We start from the raw sequence: 12830 nt of genomic DNA, 5'->3' as shown, positions 1-12830 counted from the left end.
TGCTCTCCACTCAGTAGGATTTTTAGATACTTAGGCGAGCACTGGGCTGCAGCTAAGCCCCCGAGTGGGAGGTCTGCTCTCCACTCGGTAGGATTTCAGATACTTAGGCGAGCACTGGGCTGCAGCTAAACCCCCGAGTGGGAGGTCCGCTCTCCACTCAGTAGGATTTTTAGATACTTAGGCGAGCACTGGGCTGCAGCTAAGCCCCCGAGTGGGAGGCCTGCTCTCCACTCGGTAGGATTTTGTATTGGCGGTGTAGCTCGGAAGGAGAGGGTAGCAGTCGACCTGCACCTCGTCCTCCTTGCAGAGCACACGTTGTATTTGTGGCGTAGCTTGGAAGGAGAGGGTAGTAGTCGACCTGCACCTCGTCCTCCTTGCGGAGCGCACGTTGTACTTGTGGCGTAGCTCGGAAGGAGAGGGTAGCAGTCGACCTGCACCTCGTCCTCCTTGCAGAGCGCACGTTGTACTTGTGGCGTAGCTCAGAAGGAGAGGGTAGCAGTCGACCTGCACCTCGTCCTCCTTGCGAAGCGCACGTTGTATTTGTACTTAGGCGAGCGCAATGCTGCAGCTAAGCCTCCGAGTGGAAGGCTGGCTTACCACTCGGTAGGATTTTGTTTATCTTAGGCGAGTACTTGGACAGCAGCTAAGCCTCCGAGTGGAAGGCTGGCTTACCACTTGACAGGATTTTGTTTATCTTAGGCGAGTACTTGGACTGCAGCTAAGCCTCCGAGTGGAAGGCTGGCTTACCACTCGGTAGGATTTTGTTTATCTTAGGCGAAACGGATTTTTCAGCTAAGCCTTCGTGTGGGAGACTGGCTCACCACTCGGTTAGGATTTTTTTTTTTTACAGACTTGGGCGAATCGGATTCACAGCCAAGCCACCCACTGGGGGATTGTTTTGAGTGGACAAAAGAAATAACGATTACTGGGAAAATTATAAAGCTCTTGTCTTTGATAAATAAACTTCAGAAGTACTTTTATTACAACTCATCCGAGTGAATACTTAAGTGTAAAAGGGGCGGAGAAGCTCCGCGTTCCAAGCTCGGGGCTCGTCGATCTGATGCTCGACATTGTAAAGACGGTATGCTCCATTGTGGAGAACCTTGGTGATGATGAAGGGACCTTCCCAAGAAGGAGCAAGCTTGTGTGGTTTCTGCTGATCCACTCGGAGAACTAAATCTCCTTCCTGGAAGGCTCGACTCTTCACGTTTTTGGCGTGGAAGCGACGCAAGTCTTGTTGGTAAATGGTCGATCTGATCAGAGCCATCTCCCTTTCTTCCTCTAAAAGGTCGACTGCATCCTGCCGTGCTTGTTCTGCTTCAGCTTCGGTGTAGAGCTCGACCCGGGGAGCATTGTGGAGAAGGTCACTCAGCAAGACTGCTTCAGCTCCGTAGACCAAGAAGAATGGAGTTCTTCCAGTTGACCGGTTGGGCGTGGTCCTTAACCCCCAAAGTACCGAGGGAAGTTTGTCGACCCATGCACCAGCCGCATGCTTAAGATCACGCATCAAACGGGGTTTCAACCCTTTGAGAATCAAACCGTTGGCTCGTTCTGCCTGTCCATTCGACTGTGGATGAGCGACTGAAGCATAGTCGACTCGTGTGCCTTGAGACGTGCAGAAAGCTCTGAACTCTTCGGAGTCGAAGTTTGACCCGTTGTCAGTGATGATGCTATGCGGGACTCCATATCTGAATATCAATTCTCTAATGAAGCTGACAGCAGTACCGGCATCGAGGTTCTTGATGGGTTTAGCTTCGATCCACTTAGTGAACTTGTCGACTGCTACCAGCACATGGGTAAAACCGCTTCTGCCTGTTCTCAAAGGACCGACCATATCCAAACCCCATACTGCAAAGGGCCAGACGAGTGGTATAGTCTTCAAAGCTGATGCGGGCTTGTGTGACATATTGGAGTAAAATTGACATCCCTCGCACTTGTCGACTATCTCCTTCGCCATTTCATTCGCTCTTGGCCAATAAAATCCGGCTCGGTATGCTTTGGTCACGATGGTCCGAGAGGACGCGTGATGGCCACAGGTCCCCGAGTGGATGTCATCAAGGATTATTCGACCTTCCTCCGGTGTTATGCATTTCTGACCAACTCCAGTCGCGCTTTCTCTGTACAACTGTCCCCTTATCACGGTAAAGGCCTTAGATCGACGGACGATCTGTCGAGCCTCTTCTTCGTCCTCCGAGAGTTTTTTCCTCAAGATATACGCGATATATGGTACTGTCCAATCGGGAGTGATCACTAAAACTTCCATGATCAGGTCGACCACTGCTGGGACTTCAACCTCAGTCGGATCCGTAACACTCTTAGGTTGCGGAGCTTCGTCGGTAAAAGGATCTTCTACGACTGACGGAGTGTGGATATGTTCCAAGAACACATCACTAGGGATGGCTTCTCTCTTGGATCCTATCTTCGCCAAATCATCAGCTGCTTGATTTTTCAGTCGGGGTATGTGGTGGAGCTCTAACCCTTCGAACTTCTTTTCGAGCTTCCTTACTGCATTGCAGTATCCAATCATGGCTGGGCTTCTAACGTCCCACTCCTTCATCACCTGATTGACCACCAAATCTGAGTCGCCATAGACCATAAGGCGACGGACGCCGATTGAAATGGCCATGCGCAACCCATACAAGAGTACTTCATATTCTGCTTCATTGTTGGAGGAATCAAAGTGGAGAGCACATATCTGAGTTTATCTCCTCGGGGGGAAACCAAAACAACCCCAGCACCAGAACCACTTAATATCTTAGATCCATCAAAGAACATGGTCCAATGCTCCGAGTGAACTTGAGTCGGCTGCTGTTGCTCAATCCACTTGGCAAGGAAATCTGCTATAGCCTGGGACTTAATGGAGTTCTTTGCCTCGAATTTGACATCAAGGGGAAGGAGTTCAATCGCCCATTTCGCCACTCGACCAGTTGCATCTCTGTTGTGCAGAATCTCTGATAATGGTGCGTCGCTGACGACTGTAATGTCATGATCAGAGAAATAATGAGCAACCTTCTTCATGGTCATGTAGATCCCATATACAAGCTTCTGATAATGAGGATATCTTTGCTTTGATGGGGTCAAAACTTCAGAGAGATAATACACTGGGCGCTGAACTTTGAAGGTTTTCCCTTCTTCTTCCCGCTCGACCGTAAGTACTGTACTGACGACTTGTCCTGTGGATGCAATATAAAGCAACAGAGGCTCTTTGCTGATTGGAGCAGCAAGCACCGGCTGGGTGGAGAGCAGAGTTTTTAACTCGGCAAACGCTGCGTCAGCTTCTGGAGTCCACTCGAACTTGTCTGCCTTCTTCATCAGTCGGTAAAGGGGCAATGCCTTTTCACCGAGGCGAGAGATGAATCGACTTAAAGCAGCCAAGCATCCAGTAAGCTTCTGGACGTCGTGCACATGCACAGGGCGTTTCATTCGGAGTATGGTGCCAACTTTTTCTGGGTTAGCATCGATTCCTCGTTCTGAAACGAGAAAACCGAGTAACTTTCCGCCAGGTACTCCGAATGTACACTTCGATGGATTGAGCTTGATAGCATACCTTCTGAGATTGGCAAATGTTTCAGCTAGGTCAGTCAATAGGTCGGAACCCTTTTGCGACTTGACCACGATATCATCCATGTACGCTTCCACATTCCGAGTGATTTGAGTGAGTAAACACTTCTGAATCATTCTCATGAACGTGGCTCTGGCATTCTTGAGGCCGAATGGCATGGTGATATAGCAGAAGCACCCAAATGGAGTGATGAAAGCTGTTTTGATTTCGTCAGGTCCATACAGACGGATCTGATGATACCCGGAATAAGCGTCTAAAAAAGACAACCTCTCGCACCCTGCGGTCGAGTTGAAAATTTGGTCGATGCGAGGGAGAGGAAAATGATCTTTTGGGCAGGCCCGATTGATATGTTTGAAATCAATGCACATGCGAAGTGAGTTGTCCTTCTTGGGAACCATGACGACATTGGCGAGCCACTCGGAATGGTATATCTCTCGGATAAACTCTGCTGCAAGGAGTCGAGCCACCTCCTCGCCAATGGCTTTTTTCTTCTGAACGGCGGACCGTCGAAGATGTTCTTTAACAGGTTTCGCTTTTGAGTCGACTCTAAGGCGATGCTCAGCCAGCCCCCTGGGAACACCCGGCATGTTAGCTGGCTTCCATGCAAAGATGTCCCAGTTCTCACGGAGGAACTGGATGAGCGCTTCTTCCTATTTAGACTTGAGTGTTGTGGAAATATGGGTCGGAGCTGCATTGGGGTCAGTCGGATGGATATGAACTGGCTTCGTCTCCCCAGACAACTGAAATGCTGACTCTATGGCGGGCTTCTTGGCCCGCAGCAAATCACTCGGATCTGCATTCTTCTTGTATTCCTCCAGCTCTACCACTGTTATCTGGTCATTCGCAATCTTTGAGCCTTTCTGGAAACACTCTTCTGCCTTCTTCCGGCTGCCAGTGATAGTGATCACGCCTTTGGGGCCAGGCATCTTTAATTTGAGTTACACATAACATGGTCGAGCCATGAAGCGGGCATAGGCTGGTCTTCCCAAAATAGCGTGGTAGGCGCTTCGGAAATCCACGACTTCAAATGTCAGCTTCTCTTTGCAGAAATGCTTCGAGTCGCCGAACACTACATCCAGAGCTATTTGGCCGAGTGACTCAGCCTTCTTTCCAGGGATGACTCCGTGAAAACTCATGTTGCTCGAACTGAGCCTGGACATCGAAATGCCCATTCCCTTGAGCGTCTTTGCATACAGTATATTCAATCCACTGCCGCCATCCATCAGTACCTTCGTCAGTCGAGTGCCCTCGACGACTGGGTCGACCACCAGCACTTGCCTCCCAGGGGTGGCAATGTGAGTAGGGTGATCAGACTGGTCGAAAGTGATGGGGGTTTGCGACCATCTCAAATAGCTTGGTGTCGCTGGGGCGACCATATTGACCTCACGGTTGATCACTTTCAGTCGACTTTTGCTCTCTACATCAGCAAAAATCATCAGAGTGGAGTTGACATGAGGGTACTCTCCATCACTGTCCTCCTTGTCCTCGGCCTTGTCCGACTCCTTCTCTTTGTCCTTCGGTTGTTTTCCTTGAAACTGCTGGATTAAGAGCCGGCACTGGCGAGTGGTATGCTTTGGGTAGATGAAGTTACCCTCTTCGTCTTTCTTCGTGTGGATATGACACGGTAGATCCATCATGTCATTACCTTCCTTATATTTTACCTTCTTGGGGTTCCAAGATCCTTTGGGCTTCCCTTTGAATTTGCCCTGAGTCACGGCCAGAGCCTCTCTAGGAGCAGCTGGCTCGGCCTTCCGCTTCTGCTTCCGACTGGAGTTTCCTTTCTCTGACTGACTCGGCTTGTACTTGCCACTCCGGAGTCGGTCCTCTTCTTCGCCATTGGCGTACTTGGTGGCTATTTCCATCATCCGACTCAGGGTCATATCTCCAGTTCGACCAAACTTCAGGCTCAACTCTCTGTTCTTGACACCATCCTTGAAGGCGCAGACTGCTTGATGGTTTGACACATTCTCTACAGTATGATGCAAAGTGATCCATCTCTGGATGTAATCTCTCAGTGTTTCACTCGACTTTTGTACGCAAACTTGCAGCTCTGTCAATCCAGCCGGTCGCTTGCAAGTTCCCTCGAACGTCCTGACGAACACTCGGGAAAGATCTTCCCAGGTGTAAATGCTGCTAGGAGCTAACTGATTCAACCACGCCCTGGCCGAACCCTCTAGCATAAGTGGCAAATGCTTCATGGCCACCTCATCATTACCGCCACCAATTTGTATGGCCACTCGGTAGTCTTCAAGCCAAGTTTCAGGCTTAGACTCTCCGGTGAACTTACTTACCCCAGTCGCCAACCTGAAGTTGGGGGGTATCACTGCGGCTCTGATGGCTCTGCTAAATCATTCTGGACCTGAAACATGGACTCGGCTGCTTGTGGGCACATCTCTGTCATGGCCACCTCTATGAGCTCTGTTCCGATCGACCAAACCTTGCACGATGATGGATCTTGCATCAAAGCTCGGCTCTCTAGGGTCGACTGGAGCTCTCCGCCCAACACTGAGCTAGCGCCTGTCATCTTGTTGCCGATGGGCGTTAGACCCACTTCTCGGGGAAGGAGTGGGCACTCGACGCCTATCATCACGATTAAAACGATCATCATAGTGGTCCCGCCGGCCTTCACGTCCCACTCGCCTCGGAGGCGACCTTGGGCTGTGAGCCGACTGAACAGTATTCGCAGCGACGGATCGACTATGAATCCTGTTGCGACTGCGATACAACTAAATTATGATCTCCTGCCGCCCGGAGCAAATCTCTGATCTGCATCAAGCCTCTTCCAGCCTCCGACTGAGAGGGCTGAATTGACTCCGCTATACGGGCTGCAGCTGCCAAATTTTGAATCGGGGTTCGATATACCTGAGTCGGTTGCGAAAAGAGCTGACGTCGGCGGGAGTCGGGTACTCGCTGACGCGCATGCTCGTCGAGTGCCCGCTGGAGGTTTTCCAGGCGAGTGCGTTCAGCTAGGTTGGCCAAACGCGCCTCTTCCAGGGCATCCATGTTCCGGCGGCGAAGTTCTTCCCTCTGTTGAGAAGTGAGTGGCTCGGGCTGATACTCTTCGTGGGCCTGAGCGGGGTCGCCCCATCGTCCATCCCGTCGTTGCGGGGGAAACCGGGAGGGCTACGAGGCCCGTTGACCATCAGGACCTCCGCCGCTGGATCACTGCTATCGCACTCGGATGCAGTCTCTACGGAGCCAGTCGACAGGTCGAACAGGCCGTAGAGAGATTCGTCGGGCTCAATTGCCGCGACTTGGGTGGTGGCCGATTGGTGAGCCACTGCGTGTCTCACCCATCGCTGGAGCCTCGACCGACCGGAGCGCTTGCGCTGGCGGGAGACAGGAAGGGAAGACAGCACAGGAGTCGACCGGTAAGGAGTCGACGGCTGCCGCAGCAGGACGCCGCGGACACACGCCCGAAAGTGCGTCGCCCCGCGGACGGGGAGCGCATCGATGTCGAGTGGTGCCTCCTGGAGCCAAGCGGAGTCATCGGCGATGAAAGCGAGCGCATCGAGACGGATCTCGCGGCCCTCGACCAGAGCTCCGCCTGAAACCATGATGAAGGCGATCGGACAAATTGCAACTTCTCCAAAAAGTCGCTAAGACACCTGCCCCATGGTGGGCGCCAACTGTCGTGGTTCTAAGTCTGACAGTAGAATGGGGGTAGGTATGGAGAGGCAAGATCCTAGCTATGGATTAGTTGTACACACGAGTGTTTAACGAGTTCAGGCCCTTCTCTGAGGAAGTAATAGCCCTACGTCTCGGAGCCCGGAGGCGGTCGACTGGTTTATGTGTATATGAGTTACAGGGGTGCAAACCCTTCTACCTGTGGAGGGGGTGGCTTATATAGAGGACGCCAGGACCCCAGCCAACCCACGTAGCGGAGGGTTAAAGTACATTAAGGCCGGGCGTTACTGGTAACGCCCTACATAAAGTGTCATCATGACCATTAAGACTACTTAGTTACAGACCGTTTGGATACAGAGTAGATCCTGAACTCCTGGTGGTCGAGTGAGTCTTCATGGTTGAGTGTCTTTAGGTTTGTCGAGTGTCTTCTAGCCGGTCGAGTGGAGTCCCTCTTGGTCGACTGAAAGGTAGCTTCGTCTAAGGATGTCCTTGGGTATGGTATCCTAGATAGGTCCATGACCCTACCCTAGGTACATAACATCATCACCCCCCTCTTTCCTTCTCCCCCCTCTCTTCCCTTCTATCCCTTCCGGTAAAAGGAAAGGGGGGAGGCCGACTTGGACTAGGAGCCCAAGTAGGATTCCTCCTACTTGGGCGTGCCTAGGGCTGCCTCTCTCCCCCTCCCTCCTTTATATACGTGGGGAGGGGGCACCTAGAACACACATCAAACATTGTTAGCCGTGTGTGGCGCCTCCTCCACAGTTTACGCCTTCGGTCATATCCACGTAGTGCTTAGGCGAAGCCCTGCGCGGATCACTTCACCATCACCGTCACCACGCCGTCGTGTTGACGGAACTCTCCCTCGACACATTGCTAGATCAAGAGTTCGAGGGACGTCATCGAACTAAACGTGTGTAGAACTCGTAGGTATCGTACGTTCGGTACTTGATTGGTCGGAACGAGAAGAAGTTCGACTACATCAATCGCGTTAACAAACGCTTTCGCTTTCGGTCTACGAGGGTACATGGACACACTCTCCCCCCTCTCGTTTCTATGCATCTCCTAGATAGATCTTGCATGAGTGTAGGAATTTTTTGAAATTGCATGCTACGTTCCCCAACACGTAGGTCTACAAAAGACTACTCACGCATCATCGTAGAGGCACCAATGGGCATGATGAACCCCTCCGTGATGGTGTCTAGATTGGATTTGGTGGTTCTGGAACTTGCCGCAACTGGAATTAATTTTCGTCGACTCCCCTAGGGTTTCTAGAATACTGGGGTATTTATAGAGCAAAGAGGCGGTGCGGGAGGCCATCGAGGTGGGCACAACCCACCAGGGCGCGCCTGGGCCTCCAGGCGCGCCCTGGTGTTTTGTGCTCACCTCGGGCTCCCACTTCGGTACTTCTTTTGCCCACTGGATGTCTTCTGGTCTATAAAAAATCCACAACAAGTTTCGCTGCATTTGGACTCCGTTTGGTATTGATTTCCTGCGATGTAAAAGACATGCAGAAAACAACTAGCACTAGGCACTATGTCAATAGGTTAGTAAAAAAGATGATATGAAATGATTGTAAAATGATTGTAAAACATCCTAGAATGATAATATAACAGCATGGAACAATCAAAAATTATAGATACGTTGGAGACGTATCAGTGACTACAACCCTAGCCGCCACCCGGGCTCCTCCCTTGTCTCCCTTGACGCCCCCAATTTTGGCTTTGTCCGCGGTGGTGGCGGACCTTATTCCTAAATGGAGCTAGGGACCTTCGGGTGTTGACCTCACGGGAGCAAAGCTCGGATCTCAGGGGTATTGATCACACGGTGAGCAGACAGCTGGCTGCCTCACAATGATACCTTGGAGTAGGTCTTTTTTCATGCATAGTACCATGATGAGTTGACATAGTTGCATGTTAAGAGTATTAAAGGTAGCGAGGATAAACTGTTTATGTTTATTTGAATGCATTATTGCTATATTTTTGAATGTGTCATGCTATATTTTTGCCCTATTATACAGTATATTGTTACTTTTTTGGACTAACATATTAACCTAGTGCCAGAAACGATGGATATCTATCTTTATAATGTTGCTTTCAGGTATTTGGACAATTCAAAACAAAAATGTAGGTTCCTAAGGGTGGAGGTGACGACCCTGCTAAACATGGGCGGCATGCCCAGGCCCATCATGTGGGACTTGGGGTGCCCCCCTCGTACCTCTTCATACCTAGACTCTCGTTTATACCTCTTATGACGTGTCATATTCATCATGAAATTTTTATGTCGTCGACTGTTCGTGGTCTAAGAGGAACTTATCTACAACCCTGCTCCAGGACTCTGATGGAGGTGGGAACCGCCATCATAAACTTATTCATTGACCCCCTCTATTTCTCCCATGATCGTGTGTGAGTAGTCCACTGAATTCATCTAATGGCATTTCCTGCTGTCAAATGTGATCTATTCTCATGTCACATCATTTTCTTTTCAAGTTCTACAAAGAGACAGTGACTATGAGTTTGTAGTTGTCCTTTGACGCAATCTCTCCTTGTCCTTCGACGCAAAGATCACAGGAGATGTCTAATATGATTGTGATCCATATGATGTAATTCTCGTAGTTATTTTGTGTTATTTGACAAATTACTACTTTATGGTCAGATTATGTGTGGCGTTTTGCATGATTTATTACTGCATATTTCCCTCTAATTCTTCATCTAACCATTGGTCGTTTTAGATGAAAGATCAAAAGTGAAATATTATGATGACGGTAAGAGAAAAGGAGCTTATAGTTATATTCTCGTCATTCAGGATACAAAGATAGCTGACTCATTTTCTCTGTGATGGGCTTGCGGTGAGCGAAATATATTATCAAGAGTGAAGTTTGTTTTAAACCTTTAAGGTTGTAGAGGACGACAAAAATGAACCCCGACCTCTAAATCCCTAATGTCCATACCCTATACTCAATGATCTCGTTTAATTGTAACCCTAAACCTAACCTAGACCTGTTTGGAAGGACAACCCTGACCGGGATCACTCATTTCTCTCACTGACCACATGGACCTACATGGCATACCCTTCCTCTTCTCTCCATCTCTCTCCTAACATCCATCTTGTACGCGGCCTTCATCATCTGCGCGCCCAACGGCCACCACACGCCCCACTAACTTGTCCATTAGTTACGCCTCGCCAGTTCGTTCAACCCCAAGAAAGTAATCGACAAAATACCCTATAATCGTTGTCACTGTGGCCATCTTCTCCGCCTCCGGTGAAGGTCTTTGCAGCCTCGATCTCCTCCTCTCGAGACAGCCGCACCTCCTCCGCAACTACCTTCCAATCTCTCCTAACATCTCTGCAGCCTCGATCCCTTACTTAATGCAATGTTATGTTTTATTTACTTAATACTTGAGGATGCATACTTTGGTAGATGTCTTTGGGTGGAGCATTAGTTATAGATGAGTTGGTCATTTCGCCGGTCTATAGATTATGGATGTAATGCCTATACAATATCATTACACCATACCATATGATTTGTCATATTTGTCTTGATAGTTCATCCCTAGCTAGACATGCTTGATAGTAGAGTTGCCGTATGTGTGGATCAACTAAAATCATATAAATACACCCTCTGTAAATTAATATAAGACTTTTTAGATTTGTCTAAAAAGTCTTATATTAGTTTACAGACGTAGTACGATCTATGTGTTTTAGGACCAGCCACTTTGTAACTTGTAAGCACAAAAGGCGGGCATAATTAATGTGTGTACTCACCAAAATGAACTAAAGTTTCCAAAGTAAACTTGATATAAACTATTAATTCTCTGAATTACCTTATCATTAATCACCAAACAAAACCAGCCACTTGTACTACCTCTAATTTTAAATGTAAGATGTTTTGGCAAATTAAATTAAACTGTCCAAACGTCTTATATTTAGGAACAAAAAGGGTGTAACTTGTAAGCACAAAAAGTGGGCACCATCAATGCTTCTACTCATCAAAATGAACTACTCCTATCTTGATAAATTTGATAAACTATTAATTCTCTTACTTACATTAGTACCATTATTCATCAAACACAACCAACCACTTGTAACTAGTAAGCACAAAAAGTGGGCCCATTAATGCTTCTAAAATCAAAATAGACTTTGAGTTTCTAAAATAAAGCTGATAGACTATTAATTCTTTTAATTACCATATTATTAATTGCCAAAACCCAATTGGGACCCATCAATGCAAAAATCAGTCTAGATGATATGTAAGTGTGCCGCTGAATGCACTTATTTCGTACTCCCTCCGTCTGAAAATACTTGTCGGAGAAATAGGTAAAAATGGATGTATCTAGAACTAAAATGCGTCTAGATACATCCATTTCTTCGACAAGTATTTCCGGACGGAGGGAGTATATTGCACACTTCTCTACTCTGGGGTAGTATCATACAACCTAATGTAGCAGAAGTACCTTCCTCTGCATTATATGATAACTTTGTCTTGTAACTATGTTGGTCACAATGTACAACGATCACACCTCCTATCTTTGGCTGGACACTGCAATTAGCATGCTTGGTATCCAGGGAGAGGGTGATCCTACCTATGCCTACAGCCCAATTGCCACAACTGTGTACAAAATGAATCAGCTGATCCTCACCGCAACATTCGCTGTTGCCAGAACGCTTCTGGCGGTCTAGTTAATCGCTACGAGTAGTTGTTAAGAGGTCCATTGATCAGGGACGGTGAGGAAGTACTTGGACATGGCCTTCCTGAACCTCTTCTTGTACTGCATCGGGGATATAATGGTGGGGGCTTCGTTCTTGGGGCCTCCCAGGATGCCAGAGGCCTTCACCCAAGTCTCAAGTTGTTTGTCCCAGGTGTATTGGCGCAAGTAATCGATGATGCCAATGACGAGTTCTTTCTTCTCCTCGTCGATTCCAACAAGAAGCGAGTAATCCATGACATCCGCCGACTGCAAAACAGATAGAATTACATCCGTCATTTTTCATTTTTCAGTAATACGTGAACTCCTAAAATTGCCACTTATGAGTCACATGGCTTTCACACAAAAATTACTCCAAAATAAGTATATATTGCAATACCATTTTCGAAATAAATAAATATATATAACAAGGTGAGGGAAGGGTTGGATTAACATGATCATTTCAGAAAGCCGACTGGTAGACTTGGATGGTTCTTGTTACTAACTACATTATTTGCAAACTAAAAGCAAGACATGCAGAGTGTGGAAGATGAAGATTACAGAAACAGTGTTCTTTCAACAGGCTGAAAAATGCATAGTTTGTACCTATGCAAATCCCAGACTGTCAAGTCAGTTAAACAGTACACACAGAAGACATATACAGCAAAGTACAAATGGCAGAGGATAATTGGTGCTAATCATGTGGGAACTTGAAGTTTCATTAGATCTTCAATATATATATTGGTTAAAACAGCATGCATAACAAGGTATAACATACCGCAAGAAACGAAGTATCATTCCAGACAGCTCTTTCCAATCTTCGCTTTGCTCGGCTCCCTAAAAATATAGGCTTTGTATGCAGTGCCTCTATGAGGTTTGAATCTAACAAGACTTTGCTATCACCGGATGTGTAGCGAGAGCGTAATGAACCCTTCAGATCATACACCCTAGGTATCTTT

General features: G+C 47.8%; 1 protein-coding gene across 1 annotated transcript in view; it reads right to left on the bottom strand.

Annotated features, from left to right (window-relative positions):
• Nucleotides 1-11628: 11628 nt before the first annotated feature.
• Nucleotides 11629-12830, bottom strand: part of LOC123039169 (putative 1-phosphatidylinositol-3-phosphate 5-kinase FAB1C) — an 8267-nt gene continuing 7065 nt past the window's right edge. Inside the window, exons 10-11 of the mRNA XM_044462441.1 lie at nt 12650-12826; nt 11629-12141 (exon numbers count right to left, since the gene is read on the bottom strand). Coding sequence (XP_044318376.1) covers nt 11887-12141; nt 12650-12826 — 432 coding nt within the window. The 3' untranslated portion in view covers nt 11629-11886. The remainder of the gene's footprint in view (nt 12142-12649; nt 12827-12830) is intronic.

This window comes from Triticum aestivum, chromosome 2B, assembly GCF_018294505.1.
Source record: "Triticum aestivum cultivar Chinese Spring chromosome 2B, IWGSC CS RefSeq v2.1, whole genome shotgun sequence".
Lineage (NCBI taxonomy): Eukaryota > Viridiplantae > Streptophyta > Magnoliopsida > Poales > Poaceae > Triticum > Triticum aestivum.
Note: the sequence above shows the minus strand (reverse complement) of the source record. Positions and strands in the feature narration are given on the sequence as shown.